Source organism: Onychostoma macrolepis, chromosome 10, assembly GCF_012432095.1.
Source record: "Onychostoma macrolepis isolate SWU-2019 chromosome 10, ASM1243209v1, whole genome shotgun sequence".
Taxonomy (NCBI): domain Eukaryota; kingdom Metazoa; phylum Chordata; class Actinopteri; order Cypriniformes; family Cyprinidae; genus Onychostoma; species Onychostoma macrolepis.
In genome coordinates this window covers 21,787,954-21,813,406 of record NC_081164.1, presented here as the reverse complement: position 1 = coordinate 21,813,406, position 25,453 = coordinate 21,787,954, and the positions used below count along the sequence as shown (strand labels likewise).

General features: G+C 34.3%; 1 protein-coding gene across 6 annotated transcripts in view; it reads right to left on the bottom strand.

Annotated features, from left to right (window-relative positions):
• cntnap3 (contactin associated protein family member 3) overlaps positions 1 to 25,453 on the bottom strand; it is a 173,341-nt gene that overhangs the window by 117,057 nt on the left and 30,831 nt on the right. For all 6 annotated transcript variants that reach the window (XR_009273044.1, XM_058788623.1, XM_058788619.1 and 3 more), the window contains one exon: positions 21,610 to 21,720. Coding sequence is in view for 5 of the 6 variants with exons in the window: in XM_058788623.1 (XP_058644606.1) it covers positions 21,610 to 21,720 (111 nt within the window). In the remaining variant the exon portion in view is untranslated. The remainder of the gene's footprint in view (positions 1 to 21,609; positions 21,721 to 25,453) is intronic.

Below are 25,453 nucleotides of genomic sequence, written 5' to 3'. Positions count from 1 at the left end.
TATGGAGATGCAGATTTCATTTTCCAACAGGACTTGGCACCTGCACACAGTGCCAAAGCAACCATTATCTGCTTTAAGGACCATGGTATCCCTGTTCTTAATTGGCCAGCAAACTCGCCTGACCTTAACCTTGTGAAGAGGAAGATGCGATATGCCAGACCCAACAATGCAGAAGAGCTGAAGGCCACTATCAGAGCAACCTGGGCTCTCATAACACCTGAGCAGTGCCACAGGCTGATCGACTCCATGCCACGCCGCATTGCTGCAGTAATTCAGGCAAAAGGAGCCCCAACTAAGTATTGAGTGCTGTACATGCTCATACTTTTCAGTTGGCCAAGATTTCTAAAAATCCTTTCTTTGTATTGGTCTTAAGTAATATTCTAATTTTCTGAGATACTGAATTTGGGATTTTCCTTAGTTGTCAGTTATAATCATCAAAATTAAAAGAAATAAACAGTTGAAATATATCAGTCTGTGTGTAATGAATGAATATAATATACAAGTTTCACTTTTTGAGTGGAATTAGTGAAATAAATCAACTTTTTGATGATATTCTAATTATATGACCAGCACCTGTATATTAGGGCTGCAACAACGAATCGATTAAATCGATAAAAATCGATTACTAAAAGCGTTGGCAACGAATTTCATAATCGATTCGTTGTGTCGCGCGACGCGGAGACGTTTGATTATTAAAAAAAAAAAAACTTTAGTTGAGCGCGGAGCGGAGTGAACACACTCGGTCTCTCTCGCGCACGGATGCTAGCAGAGTTTGGCGCCTCATAAATAAAAAACAAAAAGTAAAAAAAAAACGAGCGGAGGTAGAGGAAAGATACATGGCGGAGGCAGAGAAATCCGTGCGACCCAAGTCATCCAAGGTGTGGGAGCAGGGGCGGCGTTATGCGTATGGCAGAGTATGGCAGTTGCCATACCCTAGCCCAGTCAGGTGCTGTGAAAAATTATCCAAACTTGAGTCGCTTATAATTCGTTTTATTATTTTAAATCAGAGAGTTTTAAAATAGTAAACCAATGATAAGCATTAAAATAACTTGTCAGTAAAACTGTAACGCCATTGATCATCAAGCTCTCAGCGAGACCTCGTAACTTCACCCGCCTCCGTTCAGATTGACGCGCGCGCACAGCCTGGAGAAGATGAGATCTCTGCTTTTTCGCAATGCAAGGGTGAATAAATAATTGGTGTTTGAATAGTACAGCGTTTTCTTTACTCAAACACTATGTCAGTAAAGGATAATGTTTTTGTGTGTTTGAAGAGTGGAGAAGAATTAGTTATTTGCTGTCTATATACGTTTTAAATATCCTGTGCATTATGTGCATAAGCGCTTAATTTGAGATTTTGGCCAAGTGTATTAAACAACAAGAAAAAACTAAGCGCCCATATAGCTACAATCAAAGTTATATAACCTGTAAAAGTTGATGAAAGCATAATGCACTTAATGCACTTATGCACTGCATAACAGTTACAGCCGTTCTAACGACAGACAAAACACTCCATCTCCGTCATTCTCTGGTCAAAAACATTATTAACTCCATTTGAGCTTGATTTTCATATAATGTTAAGTGCAGGTGTCTGATACAATACCAACGCTAACGATGCAGTGTTGTTAAATTATTTAATTTTTTGCACTCCCCCCCCAAAAAAAAAGTCTATATATTTGGCAGATGTAAAGCATACATGTGTATGTTTTTTGTGTTAGTCCATTTTTATTTTATTTTATTATTATTATAACAGCTCAGGGATGTTCAAGGAGCAACATGTTTGTGCACTTTCTAAAGATTTTAGTTCTGTTTTTGAATAAAGGGTTGGAAATGAATGCTTTTTTTTTTTTTTTTTTAAATCCGATTCATCGATTCATCGAAAAAATAATCGACAGATTAATCGATTATTAAAATAATCGTTAGTTGCAGCCCTACTGTATATATATATTATATACAGATGCTCCTGATATTAACATGCTCACAAATGTTTGTTTTTTTTGTTTTTTTGGTGGTTTGTATTTTATTGAATCAGATACCTGCACCACAGATGAATCCTGATGTCTCTTCAAACTGTTCCTCTGAGAGCACTGTACCAACATCAGATGTTCAACTACACAGATATTTTATGTTAAAACAAGCTCCTTGACTACTGATTATGTTTTTTTTTTTTTTCTTGAATCCATGGAAAGAAGTAGAAACACTTAAATAACACACATAAATATCAGGTATGATTTACTTGTTTCACTTGTTGAACAGAATCTGTTGCAGGAATGACTCAAAGTCTGTTCATATCTCTGTGGTTAAATCAGTGTGCACAATAATGTGTCTTTGACCTTCATTATGTATGTTTTGATTATACTGTGTTGTAAATAAAATACAAATAATTTAAAAAATCCATTTTTTTTCAATCTCCTCACATTCTCTCTTAGCTGCCTCAAAGTCACAGTCACACTGATGGGCCATTAGGGGCCCATTAGTGGAGGGCCCTTTGTCTCTCAGGTGAGAATCACTTAATATTCAAGGCCATTGTCACTCCCTCGCATATAGGCTTTCGATCACAAAACATGTCTTTAAAAATTTAAATCAATATATTGTTTTCTGTGGTGAGTAAGCAGAATGATTTTAACATAATTTTGAAGTAAATATTCTAGCCTACAAGACTGATTACTCAAAAGTTTTATTCAGAACTATTTAGTGTGGGTTTTATGGCCTTATTTCAGCTACATTTTGTCCCCCTAAAACTTACTAACCACGCATAATATTTTTTTTTTCAAAAAATTGCAAACATGTACATCCATCTTGGTCACATATTATTGTAGCACAGTTTGTGCTAGTCAATAGTATGTTTTAAGTAGCTGAAGTAGCTGAAGCACAAATATCAGGGCATGTCAAAACATCTCAAGGGCCCCAAAATTACCTCAGACCCCAGAGGGTTAATGAAAAAATATGATTTGTACCTCACCTTCAGTATTATAATTATTTCACCTGCGTAGGACAGAGACAGAGATGGTGCCGCTGCATATCGTGCCAAACCTCTCACGGCACGCGCATCATCAGCTTGAGATCGGCCTTTTTAGAGACTGCCGATCAAACATCCCAAAGCGATTATGGGCCGATAATGATTGGTACCCGATCAATCGAAGCACGCCTAATATACATATATGTACACAATACAAAAACAATATAACAACACAGACAACTTGTAACTTCTTGTATATAATTATATACATCTACAACAGGGTGCGGGACAACTCTTGATGGGCGAGTGCGGGCGGGAAGAGACTTGTGTGTGTGCGGGATGCGGGAGAATGAAATTATTCGCAGGACTCCCACAAAATAGAAATTATCTAAACATAAAATGTCTAAAACATATAAATTGTTATTTATCTGTTGCACAAAAGCAAAAGGAACAACTAATATTAACATTAAAATGATTAACATACGCAAGCTAGGCAGAGTTTCTATTTATAACACGTGTTTAAAGGGTTGCGCAGTGTAGCCAATCACAGACTCAGCTGTTGATTTCTGGAATGCAATGGCCAGTCAGAGGTGACTCACCACAGTGCTGAAATTGCGTGCTCACGAATCGTCTCATTTTAATACAAGAAGTGTAGACATTGTGAAAGATTCATTGTGCATATGTTTATTGTGTTATAACAGAGCTTTATGAGATTGCGATGAACTGAGATGTCAGCTTTTAGTGATAATAAAGGAAGCTGCTCGCATTTTGCCATGCCTAACCATGCTGGCAGCAGCCCATGCTTACTTTTCTGTTAAAAATAACAGTGGTTTGTGAATGTTGAGGCTTAGCCTAAATAACTAATATTTTATTAGGAGCGTTTATGCTGGGATGTTGTGGAGCTTAGGAGATGTTACAGAACCATTTCATGTAAATTTCTTCGATCTATAGAAAAAAATCCATATAGATTACTTTTATGCGGGCTTTTGCGGGCGGGAGCGGGACCAGATAAGATATATTTCTGCGGGAGCGGGACTGAAAAATCCGTCCCGCGCAGGTCTCTAACTCAAACCATTCTGTTTTTGCTTCAAATGTTGAAATGGTATAATCAAATTTAAATAAAAAAACTGCTCATGCTACATGTAAGGGATAATCAACGGCTAGCTGTGCATTAAACGATTTGAATGCACGACGTGGAGGCGAAGAACCGCCCGACGCGCAGCGGAGGGTGGTTGCCTCCGCGAAGTTATTTTTTCCAAAGGGGGTGCCAATAATTTTGTGCAGTGTATTTTTTTGGGATCTGTGTGGAATTGTATCAGATTTGACTTCTCTTCTCTGTTTTATTGTGTTGTGCTAATGCAAACAAAAAATAAAATAAACATGTGAGTACAAAACATTTGCAACTGCAACAATTTTCTGAGAGAAGGGTTGCATTTTCTGACAGAATTGCAAGGGTGCCGATATTTTTGTCCATGACTGTACAGCTATTACTGTCATAGGAATAATAATATAAACTTATTACTATTATCATTATTGTTGTTATCATTATATTCTAATTTGTTTGGCTTCCAAATTCACCAGTGTAAGTGTAATTTAGACTGAGACACTACATCACAACTAAAAAGAGGATTGAGTCCCCTTTAAAACTCAAGTACAAGTCATTTCACCAGCTTTTTTCTTTGTTTATTTTGCACATTGGGCCTGTGTTGGAGCATTTAATTTTGAACTCTCAAAGTGCACCAGATAGATTAATTTAACTTTAAAATGTACAAAATTTTCAATATGTGAAAATTATATGTAAACAATAAATAAACTAAACTAAAAATTACTATATATTGTGATTCACATATTTTGTATTTAATATAACTTATTGTTAACTTATTTATTTTTTGTTAAATGTTTGTGTGTTATTTATTATATTTTTATTTAACATATTTATTATTACATATTTTATCATTTTTATATTATTTATCATATGTATTATATATTACTAGATAGCAGTTCAGATCATTTGATTATTGGTTAATTTGTTTAACTTTTTTGCGTTCAACTTTTAAGTGACTTAAGTGTAGCAGAGTTAGAGTTGTTGTTCAGTCCTGTTGAATCATGGGTGATGTTGTCATACTCGCTGTGTTCACTAAAACAAAACGAACCTGGGGTTTAATGTTTCTATCAGAGCCAGTTAGCCTCGGAGCAGCATAACTAGCCTATTTTATTATTTAGGGCAGCGGCAGCAAGAAGCCGAGCTAAATATGTGCGTCAGAAGACATTGACATGGCCACTGAGACGGGAAGAGCCGATGCTTGACCTGTGCTCATTACTGAGAGCCAAACGCAGGGGCGGACAGCCGGAAGAAGCTCTGTAACGACAAAGCCTGCAGACCGGAGTGTGTGTAGAATTCAAACCAGTGTCCAGAAAGTAGCTCCGGCCCTAATATCATGGAGCAGGGACAGCAGTATGTATGATCGATTGCAGAGTGTTTCTCTAAAAGCTTTCTAAAGCCCTGAGCTGCCGGATCCGAGCATCAGGAATCAGCCTGCGCTGGAAAAAAACAAAAACGCCGGCACATCTTGGAAAAATACAAGGAAAAGATCTCTGTGTTTAAGCTATATTGGAGATGACACTCGCATTGCATTTCAGTTTGGTGAAAATGTGGCGCAGGTGTATTTCCAGGAAGAAAATGTAAGATAGGAATAAGTTTTATTCAAAAACAATACTTTTATAGATAGATAGATAGACTTTAAAAAAAATAACTATAAAAATCCTTATACTATAAATACATAAATAATATTTGTAATATGTAAATATAAAAATATATTATGTTTTACACACTCATATATATATTATATTTATATATGTATAAATATTATATATTTGTGTGCGTATATTTAAAATTTGTGTGTGCGTGTGCATTTAAAAAAAAATTCTTAACTTCATTAAATACATATATAATACATTAGGCCATTTTTCCATAAATAAATATATATATTTATGGAGGCAAAGAACCACCTGACCTTGTTGCTAGGGAATAATGTAGCGATCTAGAAACATAGAAACATATACTAAAAATATTTAAAAATTTTGTTTTATGGCAAATGTTTGATGGCCAACAACTAAAAATACAACATACGAGATTATATCCAATTGGTCAAACACCACAAACGCTTTTCTGCTATCGTCACTGTTGTCAATTTCACGCAAGTAAATTCTTATGTTTTTTTTCCCCTGTTTCCATTAAAACTGAATTACCCATCCTAACGACCTCTTATACGGCCCTCATTAAAGAATAATAGTCTCATTCTGAATAAGCTCCGTCTCTGCTCTGCTGTCACGATGAATAAAGCAAAAGTCGGACGTTGACTGCACTTTTTCTGACCGGAGAGGACAAAACGGTTCCTCCAAACGAACAAAGTGATTAGGGTTAATCAGGGGTCGTTGATGAGGGCAGACGAGCGGCACTCTGACACTCATTTAAATCACCGTTTCATCATAATATAACACCTGCAGCAACACCAGAAACCATCAGTGACATTCAGTCTGTAAGAAACAGACTAAATAATTGACTGGAATGCTTTATTAGTGACCTACAGTGACCTACATCAAACCATGAAGTTGGAAAATTCTCATTTTCTTCCAGAATCTCCACTATTTTTATATATATATATATATATATATATATATACGAAAGTATTCATAACCCTTCATTTTTTCACGTTTTGTTATGTTGCTGTTAAACTGCTTTAAATTACTTCTTCTTCTTTTTTTTCCCCAAAATGATAAAATATTTAAATATAAAATACGGTTTAAAAATTTGGGGTCAGTAACATTAATAATAGTAATATAAAGTAATTACATAATATTAATTATTATATTAATTTTATTCATATTATTGATCAAAAGTGACAGTAAAGACATTTATAATGCTACAAAAGATTTTAATTTCAAATAAATGCTGTTCTTTTGAACTTTCTATTCATCTTTGAATCCTGAAAAATAAAATGTATATCAGTTTCCACAAAAATATTCAACAGCACAACTGTTTTCAACATGGATAATAATAACGAATGTTTCTTGAGAAGCATATCAGCATATTAGAATGATTTCTGAATGATCATGTGACACTGAAGATTGTAGCAATATATTCACATAAAAAACAGCTCTTTTAAATTGTAATAATATTTCACAATTTTTGTTTTCATTGTAATTTTGATCAAACAAAGGTAGCACTGGTGAGCAAAAGAGACTTCTTTTGAAGACAATAAAAAAATCGCAAACTTTTGAACTGTATCATGTGTGTAATTCATGTAAATATTTGATCTGTATGTCACATCCACTCAATGAAAAATGAAAGAAATGTATTACCGACTAACACGATTAAAGAAATTTGAAAATCACCCTTAAACAAGTTCAGCAAAGCAAACTCTGAAGAAGAGTCGACGTCTGTCTAATGAACTGGCCAGAATCTCATCTATTATTTACAGCGTCTCCACCTGCAAGAGCCGAGGGACAAAAGCTAGTTTAGAGCAGGACGGGGTCAGCAGAAATGTCTGATGAAAGCAGAAGTGACTTTTATAACGTTGATTGTAGAGCTTTTGATGAAGCTAATGCAACACAAATAGATCTGGAAAGCTGCCACCTGCCTGCTTTTTCCTTGACTCCAGCGAAAGAGAGGAAGGTAACAAGAGGATATGAAGTTAAATAACTTCTTTTTTGGTTAATTGCATCTGCTGAGTTCATCTGAAAGGATTATAATTAGAATTTCATACGGATCTAATTTGCTCTTTTTTTCACACTGATTGCAGATCTAAGTGCCAGACTGTTTAATCTGCATGTTGAAAGCCAAACATGAGAAAGAGTAAATTATAGTTATTATAATTTGGCCATACACTAAAATGCAGCTTTCATGCAGCGCAACATGAAATACACAACAGCAGAAAATCATTCAAAAAAATAGAAATATAGAAAAATAGAAAAAAGAAAAGAATAAGAAAATAAAGAAAATAAAAAAGATATAAGAATTAATTAAATTAAGAAAATAATTCTAATCTGTCTCTATTTCTCTCTGTACACACAAATTACAGAGCAATTCAATTAATTCATTAAAACAAATTAGATATTAAATTATATATATGTTATAATTATATACATATTTTATATACATTATAAATATCTATTTTTGTACAAATTCTATATATTTAATCATTTTTTAAATTATATAAATTATAAATTACAAATATTAAAAATATATAATTTTATATAAAATATATATACATTTGTAATTAAATATATGAAATCTAATTAAACATTAGATTATGAAAATACTATGGAAAATGCATGGTTATCATGTAATGCAAAATGAAATAGACTCAATCTGTGTTTCTAACAGCTGTATTCTTTAGCTTCAATATACAATAGCCTCATAAGTATGGCTGTTATATCCTGCGGATAAAATCTAAAATTGGTAGTGGCCATCACGAGAAACACAATCACATTTGCATTCTAATTAAACCCTGTGTGCAGTATTCATATCTGTATTTATCTGCGACATGGCGAGGAATGATTACACCTACTGATAGACTAACAGCCGACGATTTAAACGACAGTTAATGGCAGCCGTAATGACACCGACACAGAGGAAGGTTTCAGAGAAACTCAGTGCTCTTCACAGCGAGTGCCGGCGGCGGTCGGGGAATTAGCACAAGCTGCCGTATAAATGAGAACGCTTTGCTTATTTATCCCATGATTCAAAGAGCTTTGCTCGATATCCCGGCAGGTTTGTGCAATGAAATACAGCATGTAATCCGGCCTGTGATTGGAGGCATTCGAACGGGAAAAACACCACAAATGGACATCTCACAAATTCATTATTGCTCTAATAATGTTGTTTGGACTCGAATGCAGCTGTTGAGGGCTTACAATGTTTAGAAGCTATCAAGAGATTGATTAACTGAAAAGCCTGAAAATGATGTCTGTATATGATATGATAAGAGCCAGTGATCTTCTGTACCTCCTTCAATGTGCTTCTGTGGGGTTTTCCACCTGTTTTATGGCCCAACAGTTGGAAATGGTGCATCTGATCACTCATGAAGTGAGGAATCATTCGTGTCTGGAGCACAAACATGCGACAAATTCTTTGACTGTTTAAACCATAGCTGATCTACAGTATGCCGCAAAAACATACAGCATGACCAATGCAGTCCGATTCCCAAACAAATGACTCTTATGAGCCGCTTCTTTCAACTGAATCAAACCACATATGAATCATTTCGAATTAATCTGACTCGTTTTCTGAACCACTTTCTGGAAAAAATGAATCAAAATGACCTTTTTACATAAACATTCAGTACGTTTAAATGTACCACAATATTCTGATTTTAACACGATTAAGACAATACTCTGATTAAGATTTTTTGATTACCTCAATTCGGCTAAAGTCATACTCGAATTAAACACAAATCCAATTAAGACATTGAATATTCCTATTTTAGTCACATTATCAAAGTGCAGCACAGACACGTACTCACCTTAATCACACTATTACCATCATGTAGGACTTTTCGCCACATTTTGCAGGATACACACATGGCAGCAGTCAACCGTTTGACGACCAACAAAAGAGCATGGCTTCAACAACGCTGTCATCTGTTTGCACATATAGCATTACAAATAATTAACTGCACTTGAAGCTTTTGTAAAATTAAAAATGAAACACCCAAAACTGTATATGGTACCATAATGAAGACAAACTATATGTTTATACGTGAAATTCTGGGAATGTCGGATGGCGTTGTGCGGGGACATAATGACATGTGCCATTAAAAGATCTGTGTGCTATAACATGTAAAATGGGAACATGAAAGGAATATTCTAAAAGCAGCTCATGCAAACACCTTAATCATAATATTGTCTTACTCAGAATAAGATAAATAATTAGATTACCGATATCCATGTAAATGTACCCAATGAGAAACCATAAAAATGTTAATTTGGCCCCTTCATTCAAGCGCTCAGTTCACACACTTGCAGTGTTACTTTTACTTTTACAGATTACAAAAGACACACTTTAAAAAGTAATTTGTAATGTATTTTGTTAGATTACACAACTTTTGTAACTTAATCTAAATAATTTAGAAAGCTTTGGAATACTAATAAGGGTCCACTAAACAGAGGACTTGATTTTCCTCTGCAAATTATGTTTAACAACACTGGTTTCCCACAATATTTCTTGAATGAAAAATGCAGACAATCTTCAAACATTCAAAAGTTTTCACCCCCTGCTCTTAATATATTTTGTTTACTTCTTGAGCATCAGCAAATGTTTTCACCCTTTACAATAGCTGTGTATAAGTCCCTCAGTTGTCCTCAGTATGAAAAGATGGATCTCAAATCATCTATACAGTCATTGCTGGAAAGGGTTCAAATATGAAAAACCTGAGAATATGCAGGAGCTGGAGGACATTTTCTGAAGAACAGCGGGCAGTTGAACTGCTTAGGACAAACAAAGGCCTCATGAACAACCATCACAAAACAAAAAAACAATTGTGGATCATCCAGGTAATGACAGACGATTAAGATTCCAGGGTACGTAAAATTCAGTTATTTTGTCTTGTGGACTATATACGTATAAAGAGTGAACTGCCTGCCATGTGTTATTCTCCATATATAGCATGTTTTGAACCCTAAACACGTTTTGTCACAAAAGCCGGTATTGTCCACTTTTAAAGCATCGCGAGTTCATCTTTTACAGCAGAAACCAACAAGTGCCCTTGTTGTTTGTGAACAGAACCCGACAAGTCCGTTTTAGCAAGCAGTATTCAGGTCAGGTGACAAGGCTGCTAGTCACTTTGAAAAGATGCGCTAGCTGAGGGGAGTTTCATCTGTGGCTGCATTTAAACTGATATGAATCGGATATGTGCATTATTTGCTTCTTCAGATATTCCCCTGTTAATGCGTTAACGTTGGATGTTAAATATTTATGAAACATCTCACAGTACAGATATATCTATTATAAATGAAGCATCTCTAGTTGACTAGCAGAATATTAATTTTGTTCGTTTGTTTAAAATATTTGGCGATCTGCCGCTGAAATGTGTTGCTTTTAAAATCATAGGGTTATGAAGTGTCTTCAGTCTATTGCTAACTGTACGTGGAGGCGATCTGCCGTTTTGGTGAAATCACAAAATAAAATGCACACAAAATATCACTAATGAACACATTTGGTTTTAATGAGGACAAAAACTATACGAGGGCGGATTAGAACCAAGTCCCGCTAACTTAGCAATTACAAAGCAATTACTTGGTTTTCTTTATCTCTGAAACATGAAACGTGGAGTTATCTGCTTTTGCAAAAAACAAACAAACAAACAAACAAACATTTAATATATATTAAAAAATACTTTCAATGAACTTAAATTTTGTAAGTTACCTGTATTTTTTTTTAAAGTTATTATTACTTAACAAAAACAAGCCAACTGCAGTTTGATTGATATTACTTTGGAATGCGCAATTAAAAAAAAAAAAAAACATTATTTATGAAAATTTACAAAAATGGAGTTATCTGTTTTTGCAAATAAACTCTTCATATGTAAACATCTGTGAAATGAGCAGAACTGTAGTTTTAGGATGCTTTTGTAGAGTATCAGAGTCGGAGAATCACCATTTACTGTTTACATGAATTGCTCATTACAGTTTACATTAATGTTAAATAAATAAAATAAAGTAATTTTAAAGAAAATAGTAATCACTTTGGCAATCTAAAGTACTTTTTTGGATGTAATGTAACTGTAAACAAAGCGGCTGAAATTAAACGCTACCTTAAATGCATTATACAGAGGCAACATGAGAGGAAAATACCATCTAAACTTTTCTAAAGGCAGTCAGTTCCCCTCAGAGATACAATCAACTAAACCTCCCCAACTTTATCGCAATTCATTTAACATATCAAGCAACTTGAATCATCACATGTTTTTATTTATTTTCAACCAGCTCAGGGTGCATCACGACATCCCTAATATAACAGCATATCAATGATACTAAAATAACACTGGCACAGCCTTTTCACAAACCAAACACACTAGAAAGAAAGTCAAACATGTTTGAAACAAGTAAATTATGACAAGTTAAATTTTTGGATGAACAATGTATTTCAATCTAATTAATTAAATGTTCAACTTGTGAAAAGTCAAAGTGCATCTTTGTTCAAAATTAACGCCACTTTATGTATGTGAGATTTGAGATTCAAACTCTTCTCGTCTTTGCTGTAAGTGTGTGTTGACCCGATCCAGACACACAGCCCGGAGGAATCTCAAACTATTTGTTATTTTCCACATGCTTCCAACTGTTACGTGCCACCCGGTTTGACCTTTAGTCTGAGTCCTATATGGTGCTGCTTTAAGATTTCTATTGATTTTCGGAAATCTCACATGGTTCTGATAGAGCCACACATATCTTGCCATTTAATTTAGTACTTACAGAAGAAGACAAACATCTACTGTCTAGACAATGAAGTCGACAGGCCGCTGGTGGAGTGATGTCTGGGGAACCAGGGATGGGAATCGTAGGGAATTTAGCGATTCTGGGACTGATTCCTCATATCGATTTTCATTCCTAAACTCTTTTAACATTTGTGAATAAGAAACACAGTTATGATTGCCTTCACTTCATGTCAGGTTTTAGCAAATGGAGTGATTTCACAGATATGACTCAGAAAATCCAACAGTTCTGCTTATTTAGTTGCTACTAAGTGCCTCAGACTTGGAGTGTCTTGCAAAATTTCATTGCCACAAACCTGAAAAGTAATTCAAATCACTTGGATTACCTGGTACCTTGTTAACATGAATAAAAGATGAGTTTACACAGACTTTATAATGTTGCACATAAATGCAGTTACTGATTAATTGGTCAAAACTAGATGTTTAATAATACAGTATATATTGCACCAATAAAAAGCTAGGGTTATTTTAAAATTGGTAATGTCATTGGGATACTATATTTTATTCATATTTTTAATTAATTTTTACATTTTCTGTTTTAATTTTTATTAATAACAAATGGTTTGAGATTCCTTCGGGCTGATGTCTGGATCAGGTCAACACACTTACAGTGAAGACAAGAAGAGTTTGAATCTCAAAGCACACATACAGGAAGTGGCTTTTATTTTAAACAAAGATGCATTTAAGGCAAGACACTGAAGGCAAAAACACACATGCACCTGCCAATTTTGAGATTTTGGGCTTTTTTTCAAAATTAAGTATTATTAATGTATGTGGAAAGAAAATATCCAAAATACACCTTTAAGTGTTTTTTATTTTATTTATTTTATTTTTTTATAGCACTTCGTCGATTTCTGTCTGTAGATTTCTATTACAATACATATCTTTAAAGGTTGTTTTCTCAAAATGAGATTTTTCTCCTGCACTGAGCCAAAAATCTCCACTTCAGCAGAACTTACATACACCAAACTTTACAGTTTGATTACTATCTATATTCTAAAGGTTTTTTTAAAGAGGGATTTGTTCATATATAGTTTGCCTGATTTTATACAACACATTTTTTATGGCTTTTTTATGGAGTGATAGAAAGAAATATCCAAAATCCCCTCTATAAAAACCCTTGAGTCTAATATGTCAACAAAATGAAACAAGAATTGTGAATCTGGCTTCATCCAATGTTGAGATTTTTGTTCTAGAAATCGTATATACATTATGTCACTGCATGATTATGTAAATGAACAGGTGAATCAGTTAGCCGAATCAGTTCACTGAAATGAACTGTTCAAAAAAAGTTTTCGAAAAAGAAACTGAGGCTTTGCATTACAGGTATGACTGATTGTTTTGCTTCATAAGACCTCAATATATCATTAGGAGCCATGGGTCTTTTTTGTGTTGTCTGTATATGCTTTTTTGACTCTCAAAGTGCCGGTAGCCATTGACATTCTATGAATCACCAAGGACCACGATTTCAACTAAAAATCTTCTTTACTGCTCTACTAAAGAAAAATGTCATGTACATCTTGGATGTCCCGAGAGCGAGTAAATTAACAGCAGATTTTCATTTGTGGATGAACTAGCCCTTTAAGATTCAAGACTTTACAAACCAGAAGCCCGTCTCTCTCTCATAGAGTCCAGTGTGTTGTGTTGGTTTTATTCAGAGTTTGATGTCAGTCTCCAGCGGGCAGGTGAGCGGATGAGGCGACTGCAGCCTCCGCTTTTTTTCTCTGCGGCCTTTAAGCAGAAACATCAGTCTTTGAAGCACTGCTCTCAGAGCCTCCTACACTGTGTGTGCTTGTTTGTTTGTTCACAGGTGTGTGTGCGTGTGCATCACACCTTTGAAGGCTATTTTCCACGAGGAACAACAATTATACTTCCTCCTACTCCAGTCATTAATGTTGACGTTCCTGGAGGAAACATGTTTGCACTTAAACTCTGCGCTGCAGCGGCAATAATAGGCTGAAATGATTCTTTAAGCCTATCTGTTAGTTCTTGAAACACGAGATGAGCCGTTCTTTGAGCTCATCTGTAATGTGGTCACCTGTCAGCCTCAAGAGGGATGCGCTCACAGATACACCGAATGCCACGACACAAGCGCAACTAATGCGATATACAGCTGAATCTCACTGAAGCTGATGAGCTGCCGCAAATGAAACCAGATGCTCACGGTCATCAAACGTGCCATGACCCACAAGGCTTTGCACGGGTAAATGTACAATTCTTGGCCAGAATGACCTGCAAGTTGCATTTTCAATGAATTAGCTCAATGAATTATTAACATGTCATATATTTTATAGTCTTTTTGCCACTATAGACTAATAGAATCAGGGTATTAAAGTGAACTAAAACCATAAACACACACACACACACACACACACACACACACACACACACACACATATATACTGTATATATATATATATATATATATATATATATATATATATTAGTGGTGTCAAAATTAGTGTGTTAACGCAGGCGATTAAATTTTTTCAGTTTAATGCATTAAAAATATTTAACGCAACTAACATAGGGGCGGAACTATGGTTACCCCACTCACAACTGCTGCTTCTGTCACTTTTTCTCTTGACAAGAAGTGCATTTATTCAGTTGCAGAACGTCAGGCGCGAGTCAAACAAGTGTGGAAACGGTTGCATGCACAAAGGTGCTCAATTGCATGCACAAAGGTGCTGGCGTGCGATGTAGCCTGTATCATTTCATATCAAAGCGCCAAATAAACTACATGCATGCAATGTCGTGATCAGTTAAGTCATGATGTTACCAAAAAGGCGATTAAAGCTGCCTTAAAATTGTGCGTGCATGTAATATATTTTATATGAGTAACATTTAAGAACATGTCTATGAAATGATTTTCAAAACTGTCCTGGAGCAGCCCAGCACTGTCTCCCTCATCTAACACGCCCGATTCAACTCGTCAGTTCATTAATAGAGACTTTATGACCTGCAGTGTGTCAGAAATGGTAAAAAGAGTTGAGAGAAAATATGATGCGTGTCAGATCCGCGTCACGTTCATCAGCGGCAGGTTTTAAAGAAATAACAGCCAAAATAACCTAATAACCAGCTGCTGTGATGTCTATTAATCAAATGACAAAGAAAAAAAGAGGAAAAAATAACTTTTATAGCTTTAAGGATTCATCTATATTTAATTTAGTATTAGTATTTCATAATTTCCATTTCTGTATATTTCTGCTGAAGGGCACAGGTAAATATGACATTTATTATAATGGGTTTATGTGAAGATTGTTTTAATTTCACTTAAATTATATGTTATTTTTTAAAAGTCTAATAAATGTTAAAATTGATAGCTCTCAATTATACTGTAATGTTGAATGGCTATAGTCAATAGGTAAATATTGGGGGGGGGCAATTTTATAGAGAAATCAGTATTGTATCAGTGATACTGGCCTTCAGTCATAAACAAAAGATGCAATTATTTCAGGTAGTTGCCAAAAAAATATATACTGTCTTTATGTTGTTTGTACATTAATTTGAAGACTGAATGTGAAATTATTGCAATATAAAAGTATATTTAAAAACTTTAATGTTAGGTGGGATTAATTTCAGAAAAATGTGCGATTAATTAGTTAATTCTTTTTAATCGATTGACAGCACTAATATACACACACACATATATATATACAGTATATCAGAGGTCGCGTTAACTGAAAATTGTCCGTCATTGACGGAATTTTTTTAGCAGTGACGGAAAAATTTGAAGGCCGTCCGTCACTTTGGCAGATTACACACACTGAGGGTGATCTATTGTAATTTATAACTGTAATTCCCACCCCTGTCCAGTTGGTGGCGAGTGCGCTCCAGTGAGGCAGCAGAGCGCGCGATAGTCTCCAGAACAAAAATAAAGGTATTTTTCTATGTCTTTGATTACTCACAGGCGAGTATAGTAAAGCGAATCGCTTGATCTGAGGTGTCTACAGCGATCTATCACGCCACATTAAAGAGCACCAAAACGGTATTTATTGCTTGAATTTCCTAATAAAATGGACAGAATTTGAAACCTGAGACTGCATTTCATATCAAAAGTAACAACGAACAAAGTTTAGCCGATTGTCTAACGTTACTGTGCATTCATCAGATGAAAACAGCATCGATTGGGAGTTAAGGTTCATAAAAATAAGAATCTATTAAAACAAAGAAATTGGTTTTATTTTATTTTATCCAGCACTAGCATATTTTGTTGTTTTAAGTGTCCTCCGCTGTCACCGACGCAGTCTCTGTTCATCTGTTCTCTTCATAAATAAATAAATGCATAAGCCAATATGCTCGTCCTTTAGGTTCATTATTAAAAATGAAAACGTGAACAAAAATAAAAGCAATTAAATGGGTTATTATAATTAAAATACGAAAATAAAATACGGGTAATAATAGATTATGACGGAATTTTTACGACCCTGTCCGTCAAAATGACGGATAATATTAAAGTCTAACGCAACCTCTGATATATATATATATATACACACACACACACACACACACACACATATACTAGGGATGCTCTAATCAATCGGCCGGAGATCGGTATCGGCCGATAATCACATTTTATGACTCAATCGGTACTCATACATTTGGCCAATCCCACGTACCGATCGCAATTTGATGACGTCAATGCGTGAGGACGTACATGGTGCGTACATAAATGTACATAAATGATTTGGCGCTGCAGTCGTGTCATTGCCGGTGTGAAATTGTTTTGAGAAGCACTTAAAAATTTGTTATTTGTCGTGTATGTTTTAAGTTAAGTCATCACGTATTGTCAAGTATGGTGACCCATACTCGAAATTGGTGCTCTGCATTTAACCCATCCAAGTGCACACACGCAGCAGTGAGTAGTGAACAAATACACACACACACACACACACAGAGCAGTGGGCAGCCATTGCTCCAGCACCCGGGGAGCAATTAGGGGTTTGGTGCCTTGCTCAAGGGCACCTTAGTCATGGTATCGAAAGTGGAGAGAGTGCTGTTCATTCACAATCCCCACCTTCAATTCCTGCCGCACGAGAATCAAACCGGAAACCTTTAGGTTACAAGCCTGACTCCCTAACCATTAGGCCACGACTACCCCTTTAATAAAATAAAAAAAATAAAAAATAAAAAAAATTCAGTTTTTAACAGCAGATTCAGTTCAGTCTAGAGCTGATTTGCGCATCATTGCACGCGTTCCACGGGAACTGGAGCTGATCGTGCCGCAGTCATGTGCCGCAGTCACGCTTGGCTAAAAATGTTATTTTGTGAGTTGTCACAGCGTGGAGGACGGAACAAAATCTCATCAGAGCCGTAAGGGGTAACGGTAACATAATACGTTGATCGTGGGCTGCTTTTAAATGAACATTTATTTATAAAACAAAAATATCTTCATAACACAGGCTTTACTCCTTTCAAACTTCATCTGTAATGTCACTGTTTCTGTCACTGCAACTTCCCGATCAGGCGAAAACACACTCAAATTAAATCATCTGCCTGATGAAAAATGTATTTAAAAAAATACAATAGTTAATAATTGCATCATTTTTTTTTTCCACCCGCGATCCACCCACAAATAATCAGAATGCATTTTTTTTATTATCTGACCCGTGGATTATCCGCATCGCCCGTGGATAAACCGTCATCGAACTGCTCCGTTTTGTGTTTCTAGTTATTTTTCCTCTTCAGTCTTATTGGACAGTATTAAACCTTATGAGCTACATTAGACTTCTCCATGTTGGAGTTTAAATGTTTCTGTGTATATGTCTAACATACATAACACGGATAATCAAAACGTTCTCATCTTGAGCAGAAAAGAAAGATAACAGTTTCAAAGTTTAAATTTCAACATAGCCATCTAACAACAATTATATATATATTTATATATATATATTTAAATGTTCTTAGCCTACAGATTAATAACGCTAAATGTAGATCAGAAACGTCTTGTCACATTTGGTTTGAATACTCGGAGTCATAGGTTATAGACAGATAAATATAGATGGAAAGAAAAATAACTATGTTTGCAGCATTGTTGTTTTAGTGAATGTAATCTATAATTTTTTGCTGCTCACCGTGTTTCTGTTGTTGTTAGAATAACCGCATCATCGCAGCTCTTAAACTTTGCGCCGGCACGCATCCGGAGAGAGAGAGAAAGGGCACGGTTGAATGCGCGTTTGGCTTTAGATTAAAATACTAGAGGATATAGCATATGTTATGCATAAACACCATTTTAAATGAATATTAAACTGTTATATATTAACAGTTATATATTATATAGTAAACTGAATAATTATTGTGATTATTTATATTATCATGAATCCGGTCTGTGAACTTCCATTCACTCACCACCAGAGGTCACTCATTCACCACAGTGACTCTTGCACTACACTAACTGTTGCACGTCACCTCCGGACTACAATTCCCATCATCCATTGCACTGACGACTCTCACACAGCTGATTACACTGATCGCACACAGCTGATTCCTATTTGCACACCTTACTTAAGCCATGGACTTTCTCTCCCTCACTGCTGAGTATTGTATGCACCTATCACTGCCCTAGCTTTAGCTACTCTACAGAGCCTTTGATAGCCTGCCCTGCCCTGCCCTGCCCTGCCCTGCCCTGCCCGTTGCTTATGTTTTCAGATTATCTCTCTTGTCAAGCCCCTTTGGAAATTGTTCGCTGTCGACTTACTCATGCCCGTTTTTGATGACTCTTTGCCTTGCCTGTGATATTCCTGTTTGCCACTGTTTGACCCTTGTTTGTTTCCTAACCACGCCTCTGTAATAAAGCTTGCACATGGATCCGCATATCTCTCGTCTCGTTGGCTCCGTTACATATATAACATTATTACATATGTTATATAAAGCTTGAAGCATCAGAATCGGCATCGGTATCAGTCAATCACCATGACAAGAAATCGGTACTCGGTATCGGCTGCAAAAATCCTGATCGGAGCATCCCTTATATATATATATATATATATATATATACACACTGCCGCTCAAAAGTTTGGGAGTACGATTTTTTTAAAGTTTCTTCTGCTCATCAAGGCTGTATCTATTTGATCAAAAACACAGAAAAAAAGTTATTTTGTGAAATATTATTGCAATTTAAAATAAGTTTTCTATTTTAATATACTTTAAAATATAATTTATTTATGTGATCAAAGCTGAATTTTCAGCATCATTACTCCAGTCTTCAGTGTCACATGATCCTTCAGAAATCATAATAATATGCTGATTTATAATCAATGTTGGGGTGGGGGACCTGTGATATTTTTTTTTTTTAGGATTCTCTGATTAATAAACAGTTAAAAAGAACAGCATTTATTTAAAAAAGAAATTTTGTGTTACAATATACAATGCTGTTCAAAAGTTTGGGTCCAGTACATTTTTCTTTCTTTCTTTCTTTTTTTTTTTTTTTTTTTTTTTAAGAAATTAATACATTTATTCAGGAGGGATGTATTAAATTAATAAAAAGTCATAGTAAAGACTTATATTGTTAGAAAAGATTTCTATTTTGAACAAATGCTGCTCTTTTTAACTTTGTATTCATCAAAGAATCAAAGAAAAAAGTATCATGTTCCAAAAAACAATATGAAGCAGCACAACAGTTTCAACACTCATAATAAATCAGCATATTAGAATGATTTCTGAAGGATCATGTGACACTGAAGACTGGAGTAATGATGCTGAAAATACAGCACTGCGTCACATAAATAAATTCTATTTTAAAGTATATTAAAATAGGAAACCAATATTAGAAATTGCAATAAGATTTCACAACATTACTGTTTTTTTTTTCTGTATTTTTGATCGAATAAATACAGCCTTGATGAGCAGAAGAGACTCCCTTAAAAAACATAAATAATCTTACTGATCCCAAACTTTTGAGTGGCAGTGTATATATATGCGCCAAGACAACATTTAATTTAGTATGAAGTGCTAAAATAAAATAAATAAACTAAATCTAAATCTAAATCAAAGGGAAAACATGAAACAAAAATAGAATATAATTTAAAATATTAACAAAAATCATTATAATATCTCAGTGATCTAAAATAGCATCTAGTGATCTAAAATGGAACTGGTTAAAAACAGTGTGCTTTACTTTTCGTTATTTTAATAGCATTAAAATAACATGTAAAAACTGTAATATGCTATTACAGTGTTTATTAATATTTTGAATCTGTTTTTATTTTTATTTTCTGTTTTCGTCATAAGGTTTAGCAATATTGTTATGTTTTTGTCATTTAATAGATTTAGTAAGTTAAAATAAATGAAAATGAGAAATGTTGAACTGGCAACTACCTGAAATAAAACGTGTTTTATATATTATTTCAGTTAATGTTGTTTTTTGTTTTTTTTAACAAAAATGATTTTTTTTAAGAAGTTTTAGTTAATTTTAGTTTCAGAATTAGTTCAGTTTAGATTGTTTCTATAGTGCTTTAAACAACAGAAATCATTTCAAAGCAGCTTCATAGTAATAAACAGTAAAATAACAGAATAAATCATGCAAACTTGACTTTTTAGTTCCCACATAGATAAGAACCAGCAGGATGTAACTGTCCGACTGACATGTAAAGCATCCAATCAGTCAGATTTGTTATCCATGATGACTAGAAACAGGTAAATATGAAATTATTGATACCACATCAAAAGACCAGCGTAGAAAATAAGATACGATAAAAACAAAGCACAGAACTGTTTATCTGAGTCCGGCTGAAGATAAAATGCCATAGAAATGAGTGGAAATGGTTTGTGACTTTGTGATCTGAATTGCTGCCCATCTAAAAGTAATTCTTTCACAGACATAACTCACAAAACAGCAGAATATACAGTTCTGCTCGTAAATATCTACATCAAATGCTACTGAATGCCTCAAACAAAACTTTTGCTACCAGGTTAACCTGGTAAACCTTTGCAAAGTGAATAGTTTTTTTTCCTTAGACATGACAATTGGATGACTGGAAGACTGATTTCCAGATAATATAAACATAAATGTGAACTTTTTCCAAAAATCACCCAGCAGCCATCAACAACTGCCTCTCACTATGATGGAGGAGTTGAACAAAATCTAGTTTGATCATAAAATGTGACATGAAGGTGCAAATGATGAAGCCGAGCAGTGAATATTGACTGAAGGTGTTGAATTACCGTCTCTGCGGTTGAGTTTGGCGAAGCCTGGCCCGTGACTGTTGGACAGCTCTGATGAACTCGTGAAGGCCGACTGAGGCAGAGCGGAAACCAGCGGAGAATCACAGCTCTCTACAGACACACAGAAACATACATCAGAACCATACTGACGCACAGAGATGCTCTTCAAACCACTGGGGTCAATTTAAGGATGCAACGATACCATTTTTTCAGAACCGATCCGATCCCGAAGATTCTGAGTATCTGCCGATACCGATCTGATTTGATACCAGCTCAGTTTTCTTTAAATCAATGTAGAATTTCTATACCTCTGTGTGGTGACCTGATCATCACTCTTTTGAGTGTTAAACACAATATACTAAATATAGACAACTTCATTTTAATGAAAAATAACAAATGAAAAAATATATAATCATAATCTATGACAAAAAATACTAGATAATTCAGCAGCAAAAGATACTCTAGTCTAGAAAAATCATGGGTGCTCAATTTTATCAAATCTAAACATTTAGTGAAACAACATTATTTAGAGGTAACAAATAAAAGTTAATAATAAATCTGATAAAATGTATTCTTAAATATTCATCTGTACCTCACATTTAACTATGAAACAGCCTAAGAACACTTGAAATATAGTGCACGAAAACTTTATGGTGCTTTATAATGTTTTTGTTCCTTTCGTGGGGCTTAACAATAACGCAGAATAGTAAACACCGATACTGACCGATACCCGATCCGCAGAAAATGCCAGTATCGGAGCCGATATCGATGCTGAGTATCGGATCGATGCATCCCTAATTAATACTTTTATTAAGCAAGAACGCATTAAATTGATCTAAAGTGACAGTAAAGACATTCCTGTTTCAAATAAATGCTATTCTTTTGAACTTTCTATTCATCAAAGAATCCTGAAAAATAAAATGTATCACAGTTTCTCCAAAAATATTCAGCGCCACAACTTGCTTGAGCAGCAAAACAGTATATTAGAATGATTTCTGAAGGATCATGTGACACTGAAGACTGGAGTAATTATGCTGAAAATTCAGCATTACATCACAGTAATAAATTACACAGAAAACAGCTATTTTAAATTGTAATAATATCTCACAATTTTACTGTTTTGTTCTGTATTTTTGATAAAAGCAGTTTTGGAGAGCAGGCGTCTTTCAACAACAACAAAAATCTTTTGAACAGAATGTAGAGTATGTATGTTTCTGAATGTCTTTGACATGAAAGCACTGTTTACACAAACATTGTTATATTTGTACTATCACACTGCATACAATGCAGTACAATTGTACCCTTAAGCATATTAGCTTTTCACAATCAAGCTGCATCAACAGTAAATTTAGTTATATAAGGAGGGGAGTAAAGAAGGAAAGAAAGAAAGACAGACAGAAAAAAAGGAAAATAAATATGTAAATAGAGATGCAAGTGTAAACACTGTTTCAAAAGGTAAATAAATGATTCTTATTTGTATTCTGTATAATTGAATCTTAAAACAATATGCTTACAACTCATCATGAAACAACCCATTTTCCTTCCATAATATGACATTTCTGAATAAAAAAGGTTATTAAACAAGAAAAAGTAGGGCAGAACTTGATTTCGAAAAGACATGGATAGTGAAAACTGTCAGAATGTGACATGTGGAAATAAAATAAAAATGAATTGTTGACGTCAGCTGAAAAAGAAAGAGAAAGTAAACAGTCAACATGTCATATCTCACATCCGCTGACATTCCCATCAACCCTCACATGCAGCTCCTCACATTAGCACTGAAATTGGGGCACTTGAAGATGTTTTTAAAGCCCATCCAGCTTTACGTTCATTATTCAACTTCATAAGAAATTCAAGACTGTTTAAGATGCTTTTACCTACAGAAAAAACCCTTTCCACAAAGCTGACCCAGTTTTCTCCATATGAAACACACGGTCAGATGACCTGATTTAAATAAAACCAAGCGTTTTCATACAGCACTTTTATTTATATGTGTGTGAGAGCATGTTAGAGCCATACTTCTTTACTTATTTAAAGAGAAAGCGGTGTGTTGTGTGAAATATTCTGTACATTATTCTTCTAGTTTTATTGCAAACGGCTCCTGTTTGCATTCCCACCGGAGTACAATAACACTTCCTATTACTTTTATGGTAATAGTTATTCCCAGAGTATGTATTGAATAATATACGTTGGAACATAATTGTCCTTGTCCTGGTTTGTATAATCAGCTTCTGAGGCTCTATATAGTGTGAGAGTCCAATGTATAAAACACAGGAACGCCTGAACTCTACTGCTGCAATCATCTTCTCTCTAATACATCATTCTGAAGTCATATTTTAGAAAAACAGTGTCTCATTTTCATATCAGAGAGTCGTACGGTGAAAGCTCTGGGCACTTTGATGGTTTTTGCAGTTGTGATTTTGTCATTTTTCTAAAATAGGCCCTTCTGGCCCTTTTCTTTCTGGGTGTTCAGTGAGGAAAACAGGATGGAGATCATTTCAGATGCTATAATAATAATAATAATAATAAATGAAAATATAAAAATATAATTTACATACATAATAATAATAATAATAATAATAATAATAAGAAAAAACTGCAAAGAAAATGAAAATAATACAAAATAAATATAAATAGTTAAATAAAAAAAATACATTTAAAAATAAATTAAAATAATAATACAAAAATAATTTAAAACAAAATTAAAAATTAAATTAAAAATAATTTAAAATTAGATTAGTAAAAATAAAAATTACATAAAATACACTAACATTAAAAGCATAAAATGAAATCAGGAAATGAAAAATGAAATCATGAAATGAAATCCTGAGGAAAACAGGATTTGAGATAGTTTCAGCAACTATAATATTATTATCAATAATAAAAATAATAAAGTTTCAGCAACTATATTATTATTATTATTATTATTAATAATAATAATAATTATAATAATTTATATAAACAATAAAAACAAATAAAAACAACAGATGAATAAAACAGTACATAAATATTAATATTTAAAACAAAAATACACACATTTACAAATAAATTACAATGATATGAATAACAATAGTAGTAGAAGCAACGTAAAATAATACTAATACTAAATTATAAATCTCAAACAAATAAAAATAAAAATTAAATATATATATATAGATATTTATATTAAATTAAATTATTAAAAATATATATATAATACATTGATTAATTAATTAATTAATTCAAAACCAATAAAACAAAAATTAAGCTCTATATAGTGTGAGAGTCCAATGTATAAAGCACAGGAACTATGAGCAGACGCCTGAACTCTACTGCTGCAATCATCTTCTCTCTAATACATCATTCTGAAGTCATATTTCAGAGGAACAGTGTCTCATTTTCATATCAGAGTGCTGTATGGTGAAAGCTCTGGGCCCTGTGACAGTTTGGCAGTTGTGATTGTCATTTTTTCTAAATCGTGTCCTTCTGTCTCTTTTCTTTTCCTTGTTTTCAGTGAGGGAAACAGAATTGGAGACAGTTTCAGCTGCTGATCAATACAAAGGCCCCTGCCGCCCGTCCTGCGGCCACTGATTGTGGAGAAGATCCTGTCACAGTATGGAGGCTTTCGGTTCAGTCACGCTCAAATCAAAGCATGAGGAGAGCCAATAATGGACGACCAGCTGACTTCAAACAGATCAGGTCTGTAGAAAGCAGCTCAACTACACGTTACAACAGCAGCACAACGTTCACTGCAATTACCTCCACATAACAGCTGAAAGAAATCTCATATGATACTGTATACTGTATGTGATGTTTATAAGTAAATCAGAAATGTTTCTTGAGCAGCAAATCAACATATTAGAAT